At 40.1% G+C, this 23,027-nt stretch overlaps 1 protein-coding gene across 5 annotated transcripts in view; it reads right to left on the bottom strand.

The window, feature by feature from the left end:
• The window catches only part of MAST4 (microtubule associated serine/threonine kinase family member 4), a 286,033-nt gene that overhangs the window by 168,929 nt on the left and 94,077 nt on the right, over nt 1–23,027 (bottom strand). For 2 of the 5 annotated variants that reach the window (XM_048291030.1, XM_048291028.1), the window contains exon 4: nt 4,000–4,074. The exons of 2 other annotated variants lie outside the window; for them this stretch is intronic. In XM_048291030.1, coding sequence (XP_048146987.1) covers nt 4,000–4,074 — 75 coding nt within the window. Of the gene's footprint in view, nt 1–3,999; nt 4,075–20,444; nt 20,521–23,027 lie in introns of those variants that run through there. One more of the 5 variants, XM_048291036.1, reaches the window with a different exon arrangement.

A 23,027-nucleotide genomic window follows, 5' to 3' on the forward strand; every position in this document is an offset into this window, starting at 1 on the left:
GCCCAAATAGCATCCCTGATGCAGGCAACAGCCCCTGCAAACTGTGCAGCCTGATCTTCCATTACATCCTGCCACCTGGGCAAACAGTTGCTGCACAGGAAGGCAAAACGAATAAAAGGGATCCTACCAGTCTTTACAGTGCCAAGACACAAAACAACATTTTCAAAGTAACAAGGTTGTTTGATTTGGATTTTTGTTTGGTTTTTGTGGGGATTTTTTTAATGTGTGTGTGTGTTTATGTGTGGTGTGGTTTTTTAAACTAGAAAGAGCTGAATTAGCAAGCTTATAGAAAAGCATGTGAGATTTGTTGATGGCAATTTGCCATCTTTGGTCTAAAAGCAGGCAAAGTAGTCCTTGTTTTAGCATAACCACAAGACCATGCGGCTTCTGTGCACCTGTACCAGCAGGAACAACTGACGGCTCTTTCTGAGGCAATGAATGAGTATGACAAAACAAGCAGCTGGAGAAGTTCTGCCAGTCTTGCCCTTCTACAGCCTCCTGCTCTGGAATTACCTACATAACTGACTCTCACCCATGTTCCTAGTCTTGATCGGGAGAGTGTTCTCACTCCCCCACAGCCCAAGAATGAATGATCAATGATCTGTAGGCCCAAGTGGCAGAGGAGGCTGTCAAAAGGCACTGCAGCAGGTATGTCTGCAGAGGGACAAGTAGTATGCAGCTTAAGTCTTTGGTAGGACTGGGAGACAACTGCTTTTTGAGATGACTGGAGTTCAACTTTCCCAGGCAGATTACAACTCCGTGAGAGAAAGTCACGGGCTTTCTTCATCAGCTGCTTTGCAAATGGATTCCTTCAAGCAAAGTGCTTGTTGGTCAGGTTGTCACAGCAACTACTGGTAAGGGTGGTCATGACACACAACAGGAAAGACGGATTCTGATGACACTCCTACGGACTTGAAGCAGACTGCAGGTGACTGACAGAAAACAATAGTTCTTCAAGTGCAAGCAGGAATACAAAGGAAAGATGCAGTTTGTCTCTCAGAGGCTCTGTGCTAACAGCACTTCCCTACTCTATTTTCAGAGTGATCTGAGTGGCAAATACTGATAATTTCACACTGCCTGAAGCATGTCCCTGGAACACAGATGAGCCTTTGAAGAACACAGTGCTGCCCCCACCTTTGTTAAACAGTGCACTGTGCCATACTTCTCCCCAAATCTGCTCAGGGTTCCTCCTCCAACCAGCACACAATCAGCTGTAGCACCTGCTTCAGGACAGATCTGCCTTCCTTCCTTTTATTGAGTAGTCTCAGTCCATGGAGCAGTACTCCAGTACAGCCCCAACATCCCTGAGAAAAGATGATGAAAACCACCTTCTCACACCTCTTATGTTCACTTTCAGGATATGTCCCATGTAGAGCAGCAAACTATGCCACCTTGTCCTATAATCACCGGCCAATATCCCTACTCCAAAACTTTCTGCTGAGGTGCCAAGGCCAAATCCAGATTCTACATTCCATCAGCTGGGCCAACCTGAGTGGGGTCTGACCACAGGTTAACATGACATTTCCCAGACTTGAAACCCAGAGAGGTATTAGACACAAGTTGTGTCACCAGAGGTTTAGACTGAGTATTACGAACAATTTCCCCACTGAAAGGGTGGTCTGGCATTGGAACAAGGTTCTCAGGGAAGTGGCAGAATCACCATCCCTGGAAGTGTTCAGAAGACATGCAGATATGGCACTAGGGGACATGGTTTAATGGTGAATATGATGCTGGGTAAACAGCTAAACCTGATGATCTTTGAGACCTTTTCCAACTCTTACAATTCCATGATTGTGTGAGCCCAAAGCACATCATCCAAGTCCCTGCATTTGACCCACACACAAAAGAAGGGAAAAGGCATGTAGGAAGAGGCAGGAAACAAACAGAAATTAATACTTCAAATCATCTCAATCAAACCAGGGATGTACAGTTCTTCCAGATGTAGTTGATCTCAAGAACACAGCAAGGGTGGTGATAAGAAAAGGCATATATACCTAGGACATAAAGCATGGCATCTGTTCTTCACTGAGAAATGTGTACCAGAGAAAAGGAAGAGAAGGCATGGCTGTCTTCTCTTGGGTACAGCTACCTGTTAGTTTTATAGGCTTGCCATGTGTGAGTACTGTCCACTCAGTGAAATGTTACCAAAGAACAAGACTCAGAAGACTACTGGTCCAGATTTTCACCAGGACAGCGAGGGAGGAGATTACGTGAATGACCTGCAGATCGCAGAGAACTATGAACTTGCAGTTTTTCTCTTCTTTCCCACCGGCACTGAAGAAGTGCTTCTTATTTCCCTTCTCTCTTCTCTTCCCTCCTCTCCCTTCTCTTCCCTCTTCTCCTCTCTTTTCTCTTCAGACACATTTTAATCAAAACAAAACACTCAACCAGAACAATGTTCTTACTATGTAATGAAAAGTCTTTTCTAAGCAGATGGTCATTCTGAAACTGCTGGCAGTCATTGTAGGGGGAGAGGTGGAGCATGATGTGGTCTCTGGTAACAGCCCCTCTCTGGATGCTGAGCTGCTGACTTACTCCCAATGCATCAGGATGTTCCCCCAGCAGCAAAGACACTAAAGGACAGTGGCTTAGGACTCTAGAAACCAGTCAAGACTTTTTCTGGTCCTTCTGTCCCAAACAAAACAGAAGAGCAAACACTAAGGTTGCTCTGCAGCTACCACACTGACGTTTTGGCAGCACACCTACCTTTGACAAAGTATATCCAGAGGCACAGCAGGGCACTGGGCACAGTGAAAAAATGCAGGAAAACTAGGCAAGAGGAGGGAGCGAAACCTAGCGCACTTATGTCCACAGAACTGCATTTCAGTAGACATGCTGCCTTTACACATTGAGGCAATTACTTGGAGTGATTCCAGTAAAAAGTAATGCACACAGAAAGCGGCTGGTCAAGAGAACGGGCTGACATATATATAGATATATATGTATGTGTGTATGTATGCATGTGTGTGTTTCACTTACTCTTGCTTATTTAAACCCCAAAATGCCCTTCCCCAGATCCCCAAAAGGATATCTTAGTACTGATAATGTTGTTACATGCTGAAAGAAACAATAAAAGTCAACATTACTAATACCTAATGAATGAACACATATAGCAACAGAAAGAATCAGTCTGACAACAGTGCTTGGAATTCTAATTAGAAGGTAAGGCAAAATATAAAACTGGGGCCTTTCTTTCATGACTAGGACAGCTACTGTAGACTTACTTCAACCTGTATCAAAAGTTGTATGTAAATACTGCAATCAATCCTGCAATATCTCAAATAAAGTAAAAAACGGGATTTCCAGGCAGTGGTAGTAATAGATACACAGTTTCTTTTTTCCTGGACTCTCACAAAAAAGTAGCACAAAATAAATACAGATGAACACCAATGCTCTAAAATATGCACTACAGTACGTTTTATTAAAAATTCCATAATAACATCACCCTCACTGAGCCTATCAAGTTTTCCGAGTACATCTTTAAAAAGGTGGAACAGCATTACAAACTAGCAAGAACTGCTATTGTATCTGCTCATATCATCTTTTGATGACAGTCTATTTTTTTACTCTGAAACTTCTTTTTGCATCATAACGCTTGGTAATAAAGTGTTTGATTATTTTTCATATCCCTGCCAAATTTTTTACTCAATTAAAGCCTTTTGTTTAAGAATGAGACAAATGAACTGCACATGGATTTACAAAAAGACATCACACAAACTGATAAAAGCAAAGTGGAACTTTTCATACAGTTTCTATTACACTTTGCAGATACAAAAAAAAATCTCCCCCCAACTTTTTAAAGTTAAACAACTGCTGCACTTGAGTAGGAATCAATTCAGTGCTGAAGTTCAGCTTCAGAGATAGTGATTATATCACTTGCAGATGAGTAAAAATAACTAAATTCCCCACCAAGCACATAGAAGAGCTTCTCTTCAGCAACAAATCCTCTGCTGACACAACATTCAATTTTAGAAATGGTCCTTCAATAAAAGCACTCACTTTTGTAGCTGATGGTTCCACTAGTCTCTGACGGTGGCGTGCTGAGCTGAAATGACTCTTCTGAGGCATCCCTTCCTGACAGTGAATGAAGAAAGGGGCGGAAAAACAGAGAAAAGGGGGGCAATGGATCGTGGAGGGGATGGAATGGAGGATGTTGGAGAAGGGAGAGGGAGAGTATTTAACTGAACTGTATTTTCACTAACTTTGAAAAAGCTTTATTAAATCAATTTCAGTAATACCACTCTACAAATATCAGAAAGAAAATGAAGCATTTGCTTTAAAAGACAGCCTCTCAAGGCTTTTATATATGTATTATTCACAAGCATTTGATGATGTTGTCTCCTATAAATCTACATATACACACATGTATACGTGACCACTTCTAAATACACACATTAAAGTTAAACATTCATTTCACTTTTCCAAAGTATAAATATTATCTTACATTTTCTGTATCAACTTACAAAGTTACACACAAAAGCCCCAACCCACTAGCCATCCACCCAACTGGATTTATGCTTTAACATAAACATCAGAATCTCCTGTAGGAAAATACGATTTTTCTAGATTCACATTCTCCACCCAGACCTTCATTAATCACCTTATATTCTAGAGACTTTTACCTAACAGAGATTAATGTCCTTGCCTGAGAAAACAGAAAGACCAGGCTCACACGGGTAAAAGGTAAGTATTTCCTCTTAGAAAGCAAAACCTGAAAGAGCATTCAGCTGAAAAAAAACCTGAAACATGACAGTCTTCATTACATGTGCAACACAACGAGAGATTTTTCCAGGATATGAGATACTGCTTCAAAACCGTCTACCTGCTTAATATCCAGGAGACGAAAGACCTACATTTAGTTTCTTCCCCAAGACACTCTAAATACTCTGTCTTAATCTCTCCACAAACTTTCCAATTTGGAAAGCCCCTCATTGCTGTAGCAAGTATGAACTCTACAGTCTGCTATTTCAGGTATGCGTCTGAAGGGGAGAAGATATGGGTGAAATGCCTGCTCCAAATCACAGGAGTCAGAGGATGAAAATTTGTAAGACTCTTTTTTTCTTTCTTACTTTCTATTTTTTTCTTTTTTCTTTCAGAACCAATAAACAATTCTCGTAAGAGTCTTCTCTGAAAAAGAAGTCACAATATTTCACAAATATAAGACAGACCTGCTCCTATTTCTGAAAAGATACTCACAGGTTACTTTAAATGAAAATACAATGCTACTCAACTCAGCAAGTACTTTTCAAGATCTCAAGACTTGTTTTTCAAAAAGTGTTTTTATAAAAGTAGTTTTTATACTTCCTTAACAAAAAAACTTCTACTTTTAGCATGACACCATGCAAACAGAACCAGCCCTGTAACTCAAAAAGATTTGGTGGAAATAATCAAAGATTACAGACACCTTTGGAAGATTACATCATAATTCACCAAATCCAAAACAGTAGTAGTGCTAACTAGCTCTAATTAACAGAACCAGCATTACAGAAGAAGCAGTTATCCAACAGAGGATTATTAAACAGAGGGCTTTTCTGCTGATGGTAATGTCATTTGGTAACACACCATTAAATTACTGGTGTAACCGACTAAAATTAGCAGTAAGTACTAGGGTTGGATGACCTTATAATTTCTCCTTTAACGATTTCTTCTTAAAATTTCCCAATGCCCTTCCTATTATAATCTAACATAAAATTTAATATTAACAATGGATGCTTGAAAAGGGTCTCCTTTCTATCACAGCTTGGAAACAATGGTAGTCAGAATAATCAGGACATTAGCTAGCAAAAGAAAGTGCTGATCTTCAGAGGCCCTACCTTCTCCCATATTATTAACCAATTTAACATGGGATCCTTTACTTAACTGAGAAACTTGAAATTCTTCTCTTACTGGCATTTTTCTTTCTTTCCTATCTCTCCTTCAGAATACATTTCAGAAGCAATTGAGAGCTGGGACAAACACAGCTAACACATGGAAAAATCCCAATACAGTACCAATACCATTTTGGGAGCAAAAATGTATACCTATATTGATGTGATTACTCCTATGACAAAGGAAAGTCAGAGTTCAGACTATTAAACGTTTATGTGGGTTGTGCCTTCAATGACACCACCCATGCTGATGCAGCAGTACAACATTCTAAATCAGGATATATTAACAGTTCATTTTCTAGCCCAAAATAATCAGATGGGTAGACTTGATGAAATACTGTCCCACCACGTAGAGATGAAAGTTTACCATCAGGACATGTGAAGGTTCAACTGAGATCAATAACAGATTGAAAAAGCTCCAAAGAAGCCAGTTCTGTCACTATGGGAAAGTTCAATATAGAGTATTTTAGGCCTTTGGAAACATTAGACTGTATGCATACAGGTTTTGCACCAGACCATCATGTTCCTCAGTATTGCATTTCAGCTGATAAAAACAGAAACCTTCTGCCAAAGTCAGCTGTAGGTACTGTTCCATACAGGACTGTCTATTAAGGGCAGACAAACCAAGGTCAATGTCACAGAGAAACAGCAATCTTTCACTTGAAAAGCAAAAAATAAAAAGAAAAAAAATTTTAAAAAATCATCTACACACTGAAAAGACTATGCATTCAGAGTGGATGCAGCTATTACTAGTAAAGCACATACAGTGGATCCATGATACCCTTGAAGGCTGAATGCCCTTTAGAGAGGAATCGGTTAGTTGCAACTATAAGTTGATATAATAAAACTACAGTCAGGAAACTATCTCCTTGCAAAGGCCAACATGATTCACATCAACAAGGACAGCTAAAGGAAAAACTGAAGGATCCTAAATAATTCTGTGGTAAGGTATTTTAGTTAGATGGCATGTAGAAAATTGGCATGAGAGCAGAAAGAGACAGAAATTTATTTCATTTAACAGGTGTCATGGGTTAGCTAGCATAGTCTCGGAAGTGATGCTCTTGAAAAGGAGTGCTTACAGCTTCCTCTGTGACCTGACAGAACCTGTCAGCTGGCCAGTTTGAATATGGACAAATCTTTAAGTCACTTAAAATTGCGACCGCCTCTGTGATGCACACTTAAGAATAGGAAACTCGGAGGCAGAGCCTCTCTGTCTCGTTTCCGGCGCTGGGACAGGTGGCTGCGGGCCCCATGCAGGGGCTGGCAGGCCTGGCCCAGGCCCTGCTCAGGCCAGGCCAGGCCGGGCCACGGCCATCCTGGAGCTGATGGGCCCTGTTCCACCCGCGGAACCCCCCCCAGCCCTGCTGTGGGCAGCCGGAGCCGGAGCGGCTCGGCTCCCCCCCTCTCAAGTGTGGCCAAGATCAGCTAAAGCTGCACCGCTGTCCGCAGAGCTCATGTGACCGACAGTGATAAGCAACATTCCAGCTGCAAGGCCGAGGTGAGATTAACCCTTTTAGTGCTGTGAAGAGCTGAAAACCTGAGGGAAGAGAAAGAGGAGATGCTTAAAGCTGAGATTCTGTTGTGAAGCTATGATATATCAGAGTACCCGTTGTAATTTCATAAAGATATGGGGGGTGGAGTGTTCAACTCGTGCTTGTGAGCAAAAGCACCTGCGCTGAGGTAGGCAGATGCTGACGCAGCTGTAATTTCATGAGAAGTTTGGACAGGGAGAGATGGAAGTGATGAGGACTTTTGCTCCAAATGGAAAAGGAGAAAACCTCAGTTCCTAGAGATGCTCCCAGAGATAGTCCTAAAGATGAAGATGAGGTTACAAACCCAACCCACTACAACAGGCGAGTAATCCAAGAAATAATCTTGTGGGAAACACACACCTTGGGGGGGGGGGAAAAAAAAAACACACACATAAAACCAAAAACACAGTCCCCACAAAAAAAAAAAGCATCACAGACAAGGCAATAAGTATTGTGTGTATTATTACATAGTTTATTTCTGAAGTCACAGAAGCCTGAGAACAGCTGTGAGGAGAAAATATGTTTTTTTGGCTTCAGAGGCTGGTAGCTAATTCAACAATGTACAAGCTTTAATACTGATACCAAAAGCTCCATAAAGAGCAGCTACCATTTACTGTTTGGCTGTTCTCATAAAAATGGCAGTATCAAGAGACAAGCAACTGAGAACAGCAAGTGACACAAGCACGTGGTCTTATCTGAAGAGATTTCTACCTCCAGACTGAAGTGGCCACAGAGCCCTTTTTTCCCTCTCCATTTTTATTAGCTGCCAGACCAGGATCTGAAAAAAGTGGCAGAAATTCCACACAGAGGAGTTGAATTCACCACAGCTGGTCCCTGACAGATCTGCAAATATTTAGCACTGAAGGAAAAATAATTCACAGCAACAACTCCATCCACATCAAGCTGGGCAAATCCTAATGCCAATGAGGCTATTTCAATGCTTTTACATTAATGAGTGTCATACTGAAGAATACCTCCTTACACACACCCTCAAACCATGATCTATCTAAACGTGCTTCCTCCCCCAAGACTAGCCCTTGGCTATCTCAAAATACATCTGCGCCCAAGACTCAAGTCCCTGCCACATCCTTAAGTGTCCAACAGCACAGCCTGAGTACCCTGGCATTTGAGTTTAGCAAAAGCTACAGCAAAGCTTGTGGCCAAGGCCTGCTGTCATAGCTAAGACTGTATCTTAACTTTTTGTTACTTTTCTTTACACGTGGCAATCTACCTCCTGTTCCACAGTCTCACTCTAGATGCAGCTGTTCTATTCAAGTACCAAACCACTACACTGTATATGTTTTAATGTTCTGAAGATTCCTTTCTTCTTTCTTTTTACTGCAATGTAAAACAAAGTTAAAATGCTACTCTGTTATCATTCATCTATTTAGGAGGGCTATGTAAATACAGCTGTGAGAGTACAGCAAAAATACAACAAAAGACAAAGCAAATAAGAAAATTAGAAACAAAAATGATGGTTTAGAATGTGACGTGTTTGGTCTGATTTTTCTCTTTCTTTCTTGCCTCAAAGGGGCCAAGATACCACCAACAAAAAACACCATTCAATTTCCGATTGCTCAATAGTTTTAGGATGTAGCAAAGGAAGCAGTAAATATTGTGGGATAGCTACAGAATCAAGTCATTTCACATTACTAAAACCTTCAATAGCATAATTCCAACACTAATTCACCATATTACCCAGCTACGTTTTTATTAATTATATGACACCACTCTGAAAGTCAGCATGCTACATCAGCATTAGCATTTCTTCCTATGCACAGCTTCCTGGCACTGGTTACCTGCTGAACAGATCTGTGAGGCCATCTCTATCAGGTATCTGCTTGGTAGAAGCTACTGGTGATTAGACAAGGTCCGTCCAGATGTTACAATCATTTCATACTTTGTGCTTGAACTGTATTAGCAGATAAAACTTTGACATCTTTGTTTTATTCTATTACATTCTATCTGTTATATGGTTATGAGTTCATGATAACAAGACCCAATCAGTAAATTTAAGGTCACCAGTAGCCTTGCAGTCTTGTACAAATAAACTCCTCTGTGTTTCAACTTACCAAAGAGATAATGAAATGCTATTCCTGTTTCAACGATAATATGACACTAGGAAGGAGGAAAAAACAAAACATCTAGGGAGACTCAAAAGGTAAATTAGTTTCAAATTTTCAGTATTACAGGTGCAGATTGGTTAATCAGCTTTTCATAATTAAGAAGAAGGGAAAAAAGTAGTCTTTGCAGGCACTGGGGGCCTTTTTCTCATAAAGATTAATTTAACTGATTGAAATAATTTTATACTTCATAAGAGATAGAGGTAGCAGAGACGTGCAGAGAAGGAGGGAGGTTGCACACATTCTGTTCCCACAAAAACTCACAAAACTAGATAGCAAAACCTACTCTGCTTACATGACGTGATACTGAAAACTCACCAACACTTGAAGGATATACAGTGTGGAAAAACTGAATCACTCAAAGTGACATGCAAATAATGCAACAGATTGATGACAAAACTATGAGGATCAATTTAGGCACAGACGAACAACTCCAGCAAATGTTCAGAAGCTTGGAACTTACCTTTCTGACAATATAGTGTAAGCCAAAAATGTATGCAAGCCCTTGTGCTGGTGCAAGAGGTAACAAACAACGTAGCATATTCCTGCATCACAGTCTCCATGACTTCAAAGTACACTGAATTCAAATTACTTATTTTTGTAAAACTGAGCAATTGACAGTAGGCAATTCAGTGTGCCAAGTGTGCGGGCAGGACCAAGTTATAAATTGTAATACACAGTTCTTCCCTCTCAGCTTTAGATTCAAGGAAGTGTGAAATGTTTTGGGATTGAGGGGGGGGGGGGGGGGGGGGTGTTGGTTTGGCTTGGTTTTTAGCTAGTAAGATGTTCATTTCTTGCCGATCCCCACCACCCCAAATTTAGAATTTCAGTGTAATACTTAACTAGGCTCTGCGCCAAGCTCTACAGGCTGATCAGGAAAGCTCTTTCTGCTTCAGAGGCATCTCACAGCAAAGAAAAAGCACAGTTAAGCAACAAAGATTTCTACGTAGTTACGGAATTTTTAAAAAAGTTGCAAGTTGTCAGTTATTTGACAAACAATGTCACATCATGGTACATCTGACAATCCTTACCGCCAAGGCAAAAAATCACGTCAATAAAAAGCAACACATGTAGTTTCAGTTTTGAACAGTAAGAAAACAAACCCTTGAAAGTTATCTCCTAAATAGAACACAAACCAAAGGCCAGGACTGCATCTTGCATCAATTAAGCTGTTAGCAACAGAAAGTACTGGCAGAGGAAATACTCATCTCAGGCAACTTCCTGTATCCCATTCTTGCAGCACAGCCATAGATGTTAAATTCTGGGTAACAAAAATGTGTAACTACCATGTGTGCTGAAATTGCCTGGCAGTCTAACACATCAGTGTGCCAGACACTCTCCCATTAACACTCCTAGTTATGGCACTACCCTCTTCTCCCTAATCACATCTGCTTCTATGTAGACAATCATTACAGCATTTAAACAAACAACACTGGGCCATTTTGCAGGAGAAAAGGGCAAGAACTAATTTCTGACAGGATCCTCATTGATTACTTCCTCAATGGTACTAGAGAGAAGACACGTGAAAAATGGGCGCTTTAAGTAAGATCTTTTTTCTAGACTAGTTCCTTTGCAGAAACTCATCCATTTAAAAGTGACTGAATCTTCTCCATGTATCTCCTGAGAGCCTTAAGACAGGAAAACACACATCATGAACCTGTAAGCCGGACCAGCATTACTAGATTCAGCATCAGAAGAGGTTAGTATTGATTTGTCAGATAGACTCCACATCAAAAAGAAATTATATTGAAATAATTGAAGGTGTCTTTAGGGTGAACAGGCAATCAAAAAGCATACACTACTGTGTTTTGCAGCAGTGCTAAAACACTAACTGGAAGGTTCCATTCTTATTGTTAAAATAAAGGAAGGGGCATAACGTCCTACAGAAACTCCTAAAAGACATCAGCCCTAAACACACACAAATAAATACACAGGAACAGAAATGGAGAAAACAAAATGCACACACAAAAAAGGTGGTTGTTCTCTTGTGATTCTATTCTAAAACCCCTGAACACCATAAAAAATGAGACAGAATCAGTTTTCCCAAAGTCTTGTCACAAATGCTCAAAAATATGCAAGTCCTGAGCTGAAATCTCAATCAGATAAGACTAGCATTTCGCTGCGATCATAAGGAGAATGTAAGAAAGCCGGAAGATAAAAAGAAGGAAAACAAAGTTGGCATTAGTGGTAAGGCAAATTGCATGCAACATAAAACAATTCCAAAGACTCATGAAAAAAATCTATGTGGAAATATGAGGGGTAAAGCTATGCAGGGTCCTAAGAGCATGGACAAGAAAGACAACTACTATTTGGGAAATTAAACTGAAACAACAGTCAGTCAAGATGCTGCTTCAGTTTAGCAAGCACTGGTCTCTTCAGATGATCAGGGTCAAATACAATGAGGTCTTTGCAGCCATCTCTTACAAATACATTTGTTAACGACTAAATGTCTTATCACAATCACAAAACAAAGCATGTAAATGCAGTAACAGCCCCTCCTCAAGTCATAAACATGATACTCCCTACCTCAGATCTTCTCTACTGCCAACCAACCCAAAAAATTTGTAGATTTTGGCCACCCTGACCTAAGAACAATTTTGAACTTTTGCTTCCAGACAGGAGCAAATACTCATGGCAAAAGTGACAAATATGAAAACACTATAAATGTTTGAATGTTAAAGCCTTCTATTTATCATTGTCAGTATAATAAAAATACACCATACTTGATACTGATCAAGTATGGTGCATTATTAGACTTTGCTTACACCAAATAAACTGTGATAATCTTTTATGTTCAAACACAAACACACTACTCTGTCTTGAAGAACTGCAAGAGAACAGCACATGAATATAGAATCAGAGTAACATGAAATGTAGCTCTAACCCTCATCATAAACATTTGCTCTAATTTTTCATTTATATTATTCCTTCCTTTATTGCACTTCTCAACATTTACTAAAATCTCAAAAAATTTGAAGTAATTTAAAACTAGAAAGCTGTGTTCCCAAGTGGCACTGAAGTCCTAAAATCAATTTTCCACTCATAACCTAAATTTTCCAGTTGTGCCTGTGAGTGTTGTATTCAGAAAACATGAGTTTGGGGAATACTTCCAGGTTCTTCTGCACACAAATTCTGACTGCTAAATTCCCCTAATGTATCTGCACAACTTGTGTACAACTGGGCTTTTTTAGAGCAACTGAAATGGTATTCTTCTTGTGGCATAATTTAAAGCAAAGTGGTAAAATACGTAAAAAAAACCCTTTTCACATCAAAAGAACTCAGAACAGAAGTTAAAGCCAGCACACACTTCATAACACTTTTTAGCACGTCTTCCTTACTTTTCACATAGAGAAAGTTACACTGTGGACAAGAGAGGAATCTACATTAGCTGAAAAACATCTTCAGATATGTTTCTGTATTTGATATAGCATTACTTATCTATAGAGAATACCAAGAATATTCAAATACAAAAAACATGTGCAAAAACATGCACACTTCAAGGTGTAGCATTCTAGGGCTAAAATACAATCAGAAGAATTGTAACATGACGTTATCTCCACAAAACATATCAATGCACTTCAGTCAATTCTGCAGTGAAGATATTCTGAACTATTTCCAGGCTCCAGACAGCTGAAAGTGAAATTCAGAAAAACACATATTGTTTCCTAACAGGAACTACCAATCACCACGAGACCATCTTCTAACCAAGGGCCATCTATTAGTTTAATTAGACTGTAACTTTGATTACTAAAACATTTTCTTCAAATTTGATAACTTACGACATTTTCTTTTACAGCACCTAGACAAGGATAGAATTTTTTATATACTGCTGCTAAATTGGATCTCCTACTTCTGATAGCAATGCTTAAAAAATCATCCATTTTGTAATACTTTTCAATGCGCACCTTCCATTGCTTTGAAATAGTGTCTTGGTTGGGGAGGATAACCAGATGTCATGGAAGTGTTATGAAACTAAGCCAAGCATATATATACAAAACAAAGGAATTTCAAAAAGGACAAAGTACTCCAAACAAAACATGCACTGTAAAAACCTGGAGTTTAGTTGCTAAAGTCTCTGAAGAGTTTGATTTTCCTCAAGGGCACAGACACTGAGTGCAAGTATCCTTTTCGTCTCTAATCCCAGCTGTTGTATGCCACTGAGAAGCACTAAACTTTAGACCTAAAATCAAGGGGGACTTGAATGAAGAGGCACAGGGAATCCAAGAGGAACACAAGTTAGAAACTGAGACAAAGTCATTGAATAAGATTACAGAAAGCATGAGTTGCTGACAGGAAACAATGTTGTTCTGATTTACACTGGCTGAAGTAAGGATCCGACAGAGAATACAGTTAGGGTTGCAGAAGTTAGTGCTACACATATAGGCGAAAAAGTAAAGCCAAGAAAACAAGACCAAAAACAATTACAAAATTGCAGTATTGAGTGTTCTGCTTTGAGATCATAACAATAACTTATGGATTTTTACGTAATTTTAATGTTCAAATGAATAACTGGTACTGTTACAAGCAATTTGAAGCAAGTATTGCTTCAATCAAATAGAACGAATTAATAGCATCTCAAAGCCTGTGGGCAATTTTGAGAAAACTGCTAACTTAACAAATCTAAAACTTTTGACTTCTAAAGCAAATGTAGTGTATCAGTTGGTGAAAACAAACCTAAAATCATTGTAAGAAATATGACACATGAAGAAGCATCACAATCAAAACTGCATCAAACTCAATGGAAGCATCTTACAAAAAAATTTGAAAAGAAAATACAGACAATTACTAGTTTCATTAGTTGTGACAAAGTAAGTAAAACCATTTGTCAACCCAAGGACATTTCACAGAACTTTAAAACAAAAATCCTGGTTTAATAAGCTACTGTCCTTCACGCAGCTATTATTCCTACTGTTACCAACAAAACAGGCAAAGAAAAAATAAAAAAAAAAAACCCCACACGAATAGATTTTGGAAATAAGCCAAGTGACTCAGAAACAGGAGCTAACAAGTACACAGAGGATGCCAAAGCCGCTTTATTTTATGACCCTTAGAACACAACTGAGATCAGTTCAAATCATTACAGATTCTACCACTGAGCTCACCAAAGGATCTGACACAAAGAAATGTTAAGTTTATGTTTTGCCTTCCAAATCCAATATAAAACAAGATTTGTGACATATTGTAGACGTTATCAAGAATGTTGCTACAATTATCAGAAGGTATTAGTAAGAACTGTGACATGGGCTACAGACACCAAGTTCGGCCCCTTGCCAAATATTTTAGCTCTGAATGCAGAACGGGGCTCTCCTTTCATTTTTTTTCTTTTTTTGATATTGGACTCCAGGATAAGCGTCCACAACATATAGAAAAGACAGAGGGGAAAAAAAAAAAAATCCTTTCAGAAAAGCTTTCACAGCTCAAATAACAGCAAAATATGTCTGACACAAAGCATTTTAGAGGACCTGACAAACATGTAACAATGCATGAATGTCTGGAAAATAGAGGTGAATTAACTGATCAAGAGATTGTACACTCTATTAGGCCTGCACAAGTGACAGCTAAGAAGGAGAGGAAAAATGTTCCTTATCTCAGTGTCTCTTCTCTCGGAAGGCTGGTCCTTTGCTTTCTAAAGGTAGCTATCACTGCCTATCACTATTTAAGCCAAGAAAACATCTATTCTAACTTGCACACCTCTTTACCTAAAATGCCCTGTTTTCTATAACAGTGTATAGAACGACTCAAAAATAAATATGGCTCTATACAGGAAAAAAAAAAATTACCACGGTTATACAAAATTTGGGGGGTTTTTTGCATTTTACATCTATGTATTTTGCTCATGTAAAAAACTCATAAAATGACAGAGCAAGTATCACAATTTAAGTAGCTCTGAGTACCTCAATCACTTCAAATTTTTTTAGGTTTTAGTAAATGTAGAGAAGTTTAGCTTGCAAGTGTGGTACGATTTAGGCAGGACTGGGCACAACTGCTAAGCAGCGGATGAATGCAGCGTGCAGACACACAGCTGTTCCCATACAACACCCGGAAGACTTATATCCTGTCTACTTCTTAACTGATTACTCTGAATCTACTGGAACCTGCAAACTGCAACTATTTTTTTTTAATCTTCTCTGGTTCCATGGCCTCCACAAACTTTTTCTTCCACACACCCATTGAGAGGCAGAGAGATACATCAGACCTGATACATAACTACACAACTCCCCTTTGATACTGTAAAACCATTTCCACCAATACAGAAACACCAGCAGAAACAATAGATTAGGTCTCTCTTGCCTAGAGATCACCGATGTACACATACGGTATTCAAAACAATGAAAATTAAGAACCTTTCCAAAACCAGATCTGTAAGATTGACTTTTCCACCCTTTTTTCTTCACTTTGCAACAGACACCAGGCCAAATTCTAACTAATATTCTCCAACTTTTATCATTTTTTTCCTCAGCAGACCACCCAACAAACACATTCCCAAACATGAACTGCATTTAGAAAAGAGATGGTTACAGTGTACTTCTTTCCTTTCCTCTGCTGTAAAGTGTGGCTTCCAAGATGACCCTTTTACTTCACAGGTCAATTTTCATTTTTTCAGAAAGATTTCATTAAACCTTCTACTCCAAAGAAATGTCACCTGCTTAGGAGCTGCAAATAAGGCCGTTTTTTCCATGAAGTTCTTTCCTTTCTTTCTGATTTCTAAGAATGCATTTTCAGTTGAGCCAATAAGCAAGGACTTAGAAAAATCTATAAGGTTTGAGTTTTTGCAAAGGTCTGGAAAATTTATGTACCAAATTTCAAAACATCTATCTACAAAAAGAAGTGTTTTTCTGTACTGAAGAGAGAAGAAAGGAGTAGTCAAGGTTACAGTGCCCCTTGCCATGTTTTCTAGAAACATATGGAATTGGTATAAACTGATTTCCTCAATTCCACAAAAATATCACCTCTCCATTTACACCACATTTCCCTTTACACTGCCTACTTCCATTTGTACAGTAATAAGTCTGAATTTTGTGATTAAATTATTTTTACCTCACCCCCTTCCCCCCTCAAATCAATGCATGTATGAGATTTTCAAGTGGAATTTTCCATGTTGGCTCTAATCATATAGCTGTAAACAATGCAGCGCAGTCATCCTGAATTTAAAGGATTAGATTCCCTATGAAAATTTTCCAGCATTGAAAAAAAGCTGTGTATATATACCTAGAGACAAGAAAAGAAATAAACACAGCATTTTCTTTGACATTTGAGAGGTTTCATGTATAGCTGGTTTCCCTGCTGTTGGTCAATTTGTCTGTAAGTCTAATTAAGAAAGCTCATGTAATTACCCGAAGATTTACAAGACACTGTTTACCAGCCACTCATGTATATATACCTAGAGACAAGAAAAGAAATAAACACAGCATTTTCTTTGACATTTGAGAGGTTTCATGTATAGCTGGTTTCCCTGCTGTTGGTCAATTTGTCTGTAAGTCTAATTAAGAAAGCTCATGTAATTACCCGAAGATTTACAAGACACTGTTTACCAGCCACTCAGAGGCAAAGTGAAATTAGCAAAAGGAAAAGTGAAGGCCCAAAGCATCTGTTTGACAAAGTGAATGCTTAATCGGCACTGGAAGCATCACTGAAGCTGGCTGCATCTGGCAGAAAGGTTTCTCCTACACTCCCATATCCTTCTTAGAGATTCAGGGAAATACATGCTACCTTTGCCCACCATCGTGTGGGTTCAGAGCTGTTGGTTTAAGGCAGTATGAAGTACACTGCTTGGTCAAGCAACTACAAACACAGGCTGTTAGCAGACTGCAATTAAGAATATAATTAAAATGTGCAAGAAGTAATTAGCTGTTTTCACCTTTTTCAAATTTATTTTCAAGAAATTGTTATTTCAATCCATACTAAATTGCACTTTAAAAACTTAGAAGTTGAAAGAAGTGGTCAATTTTATCCTGAGGTTTCTTACCAAAAAAAGTGTTCTTCGCAATTAAACCTTCAGAATCTCATCACTGAAAAGGAGCACATACTACAGATTCAGATGCTTTTTTCTTCTATGAATACAAACAACATAAGTAACTGGACACAAGAAAGAGGTTGTAGTAAGATTCAATAGATGTATGTATTCAGGTTGCAACAAATTAAAGGCTCATTTTCTCTCAGAAGCCTGAGCAACAGAAAAATCTTTTACATATCAAGCCAAAACAAGATTTATCCAAGTCTGCATATTTACTTAAGGCTTATATTTTGAGATTCAATTCAAGCTGCTTCCTGGCTTTTTTTGAACATAGCACGATGTTCAAACAAGGCACTAAACACAACTACATCAGGTTCCCGTCTAAAAGGAAATGGTTTGTGTGTCCTGTAAATCAAGCTTTGAAGCAAATTGTGTACATAGAAAAAAAACCCCAGAAGTTACACCAACTTGGCTTTTCATTTACACATATGCTATTTATCATTATATCTTTGGTTTAATTTAAATGCACCTTTGCCTGAGAAAGCACACAGCCTTTAAGCAGATTTACCTGCTTTTATCATTTCTACTTCTAACCAAGAGAACTGAAAAAGTCATATGAAATTATCTGACTTTATATTGAAGATCACAGGTATTTCAGAACAGTCTTCACTCAGAAAATGTCCTTTTCCCCACTGTTTTTTTGGGGGTTGTTGTTTTGCTATTGGGGGGGGGGGGAGTGTTTTGCTGTGGGGGGTTCTGTTTGGGGCTTTTTTGATGGTGAGGTTTTTTGGGGTGTTCTGATTTTTTGATTTTTTGGGGTTTTTTTGTTAATCCCTTTCAGAATATAATCAATAACCTTTACAAGAGAGTATCAATAACATACGAAAAAGAAGAAGAGACAAAATACATGGATTACTCCCACAGAAAACAAAGACAGTAAGAGTTATTTAATTTTTTAGTAAGAACATATACTACCACTATAAAATAACCAAGTCACTATTTTGGAAGGTACTATAAAATCAAAAGGTCAGCAAAGCACACAACTCAGACACTTGATATTTATTAACAGAACTTAAACAGCAGCTACACCCCTTGTCACAAAATGTGCTTTCTAGCTCACAAGTTCATCGTACCAGTCTCTCTTCTGCAGATGAAGATAGAAACAATGCAATGGAAGAACATAAGGGGAGCAAGAGAACTATATGAAGATGGATTCACTTTAAAGGTCTAATGAATACAACTTGAATGTAAACAGCATTTCTCCCCCTCCCATCTTCTTTTTCTTCTAAATGATAGCATGTCAACTTGAACACTTCTGACCACTGGCTGATTTTCTCCACTCTAGGACCAGATTCTAAGGACAATCATGAAGTACACATCTCCAAAAACTGCATGCACTTCAAGTGTGAATATGCCTCTCTGGTACTGGAATTATTTACTGTATAGCTTTCAGTACTCTTAGGTGACTGTAAGCAGTTCTGTGAAATATTTTTGGTATTAATTCAAAATTGCTTTGTTAAAGTTATAGAAAATAAAATAACATCTGCAGAACTCAACACACCTCTTTAACACAGAGGCTTAAGTTATCCCTTAATCAGACCAGACTGCTGTTCAATTCTTGTCAAAAGGCAGAAATCCGGTTTACACTACTAAATGGATTAGAGCAGGTTTAAGAGAAGGAAATCCGGTTTCACTATGAAGATCTACCTCTTGGAACTTTTATATCCTTTAAAAGCTGTCATCCACAGTCTCAGCCTGCAACAGAGATTCTCCTTCCTACTTGGCAATCAATTAATAGAAAATATTTAGGATTTAAGGACCAACTAAAGTATCAAAATCTTTTTATGAAAGTTACTCGCTTTCCACAGGCACGTGTTATCACACAAGGAGTTGAAGAAAAGCTAACGGATTCTTTAAGAGGCCCGAGAGAATTCCAGGACTTCTGTATGCTCCATAACAACATGTGCTATAGATTCTACTTGTGTACATCTGTCTAACAGGAACTGTCACACTGGATCAGCACCAAGTTGAAAGCACTGATCAGAAAGGGTGTCGTCCCAAAAAGTTCAGAACTGTGCAAGTTCAGTGCATGTTAACTGCTTTATCGGGGTTTACATTACTTAAGAATAACGATCCCAAATGTATGGAGGCTTTCTTTTTCACCCTCCTCCCATTGAAATTGCAGATGTGGAGGAAAACAAAAGAAAGGAAGTACATTCCTTGCTGAGAGCTACTTGAGCAAAGGGGCTTTCTGAACAATGGGCCGTAATGATGTAGTTTGAGGTGGTGCTCCATTTTGGTGAAATATTAAAAAAGTAACTACACCCTCTATTCGGCTCTAGTCACATGTTTTTAACTGATACACTCTCCACCAATATACATATGTATACAAATATGTACATATGTAATTATTTGAGCGGTTCATGTATTATCCTAAGAGGGCATACGGTTCGAGTCTTGGGTTCAAACAATATACGGTACCAACACTGTGCAATAACCCTCACTCCCTTTGGGATACGGTGTTTTCTAGAGTTTAGGGACGCTAGCCGAAAAGTCAGCCCAAAGCCGCCCGGGAAGACGCGCCCGCTCCGCCGTTCAACAAAGTGCGCCGCAGCCGCCCGAAGCGCCGAGCGCCGGCCAAACTTCCACCCTCCCGGTAATGCCCGTCCACTGCCCGGCCCGCACCGCAGCTGGCGGGGAAAACCGCGCCGCCGCCGCTGCTCCCGCCTCGGCGGCTCCCCGGGAAGCGCCCGGGAACGGGCTGCACCGCCGGCTCCGCGGACGAGCCCGGAGCCCGCCCCAGCGCCGGGCAGCTCGGTCGCCGCCGCGCCCCGTCCGCCCACAGGTGTCCCCCCGCGGCCGTGCCCGCCGGCACCGCGCCCCGCCGCAGGTGAGGAGGGCAACTTCCCAACTGCGGGGAGCGCGGGCCGCCCCGCGGGCGCCGCGCCCCGCCCCGCCCCGCCCCTACCTGCAGCCCGCGCCTCCGCAGGATGCCCGGCTCGTCCATGCCGGCGCTCCGCCGCCCTCACGCCGCGCGGCGCCGCCTGGCCATGCCGGACCGCCCGGACCCCGCTCCGCATCCCCGCAGCAGCCGAGCGCTGACATCACGCCCGCGCCGATTGGCGCCGCCGCCGCACGTGACCGCGCGAGGTGCGCGCCCCGGTAACTTCGGGGCGCAGTCCGGCGGCCGCTCCCGCAGCGCCCGCGCCGCCGCCGCGCCCCGGCTGCGATCCGGGCTATTCGGGGCGCGAAAGCCACGAACAACGAGTTTTCGTTTACTTGCAGAGTGGAACTGCAGTAGTGCTATAACGGCACCGCGTAAGAAGCCGCGCCCCACGGGATTCCCATGTGAGGCTGCGGAGAACCCGCGGAGAGAGGACGGGTTGTCTCAGGGGTGCAGGCACCGCAGGTCCGGCTGTGACCTTGGGCTTGTCGCCCGAGGGCCTCTCATCAGCTCAGCTGATCCGAATGGTGCAAGGAAAACCCGTCTCCGTCAAAAACTAGGTGCTAGATCCTTAAAGGTTATGTCTGAAAGCACAGATTCTAAGGAGTGGAACGGTAGTGGAGTTTTCGTATCTGCCAAGCTGCTGGTTAAACAAACCATTGATTTTTTTTTTCCCCCCAAAAAGCTGTCACCATACTATTAGCTATTCACCCATTAACAGTCTTAAGATGAGAACTATGACAATCACACCCTTAAATCTAGTATGAAAAAGAAATATTGATTTCCTGTCAGACTGCATCATTTTGAGAAGCAGTCCATGTACATTCCATAGTAGTAAAACCTGCCAGGAGCAAAGGCATTTAGAATCAAAAAAAAAAAAAAAAAAAAGGATTGCAGAAAGGATAACACTGAGCAGTAACAGCTTATCTGAAGAACAGAGAAGAAAAGGCTGCTGAATTCCCTGCCCCCAACCCTCAACTCTTCTTCATATGACTGAAATGCATTAACATTATTGTTTTACACTTGTTACAATCAAAAAAATATTATTTCGGCACTCCCATTAAGCTACATTTCTCTGGTACTCCCAACTGTATTATTCTAAAAAAACAGTTTTTATCTGAGTTACATACTGACATTAACTAAACATGTTTCCCCTTCCCTATCCCTCTGTGTCTCCAGCTCCACTTGCATCCATCACATTCGGTCAACGGCTTAAAACTTAGCCATCACAGACTTCAGTGACAGGATTAGAGCTGTATTTTAGTTAAGAAAGGAGATGCTCACACTGACCAAAATTCCAGTTCCACAAGAGGGAGACAAGGAATATCAAACACGCTGATAGATTTAAAAATTTGTAGGCCAGAAGGGGGTTTGCAACCATCCTGACTTCCTCTGTAACAAACATTACTCATCCGTCCTGAATTAACTTTTCAAGAGTAACATCTCTTCAAGCAGCATGCTGACCCCAGTGAAAACTTTTTTGCTTTACAGAATTAAACTGAAAAGTGACTAGATCTCTCACCTGCTTGAAACGAAGGGAAAAATGTTACATTATCTCCTATGGGTTCCTCCCAATATTCCTGTTTTCCCTTTTCCATTTCGAAGTGTCATCTTCTTTCTTCTTGTAACACTTTAAAACTCTATCCCAATCATTCACATCCATGTGTCCTCACATCCTATCTCTTCTGTGTTTCTGTTTCCAAAAATGACACAGGCAAATGAATGACGACTTAAATGCTGCTGTTACACACTTCCAGTAAGGGTGGCAAAAACTAATTAACCAAAGACTGACACATTTCAAGGGTCAGAGGCAACACCTTACCATTCGTCTCTCACAACACACTTGCAGGTTTCAGCTGCAAGGTTGTCTGCATTTTTTACACCCAATCTAAATACATAATTGCACAAGTTTTATTTTAATCACTGAAATACAAAATCTCTCAATGCTCAATTTATCAGTTTCATTAAAGGAAGTAATACTGAGGTGTAGTTACCTTGGGTCCAACCATCATTTCAACCTATCTAACTATATATAACTGTATATGTATGAATTAAAAGTACCCTATGCCATCTAGGTCAGAGGTCATTACTGGAACAACAGCACAAGAAAGTTGTACCATCAAGAAATGTGTCACTGACAGACACAGATGCGCGAAGTCCACGATCTAACAAAACACCTCAAGTATCACAGCAGCTATAATTTCACAGGAGGACAACTTACAGAAAGGATTATAGGCAGAGAAAACACAGATGTACATGCATGAAGAAACTATCAACTACAGACAGAGTGCAAGTATCACAAGTTTTGCAATATGCTGAAGATATTTGGTACAGCTACTAAATAATACTGGAAGGCAGAAGAATGAAACAAAGAGAAGACTGCCTTCCAGTGGAAGATGAGATAAATCCCAAATAGAAAAGTATAAAACTATCTTTCAGTGAGAAGTGCGTTCACAGTCAATTCTAGAAGTGGCATTTTCCTAGGCTTGTGCTGCATTTTATAAAGGTGTATTGAAAGGATCTGAAAGGCAGAGGTTTGCATAAAAGAAAGCAAGCATCCACTGAATTCTCTCACAATTTATGAACCCCTTTATTTATTGCCAAAAG

Source organism: Corvus hawaiiensis, chromosome Z (genome assembly GCF_020740725.1).
Source record: "Corvus hawaiiensis isolate bCorHaw1 chromosome Z, bCorHaw1.pri.cur, whole genome shotgun sequence".
Taxonomy (NCBI): Eukaryota; Metazoa; Chordata; class Aves; order Passeriformes; family Corvidae; genus Corvus; species Corvus hawaiiensis.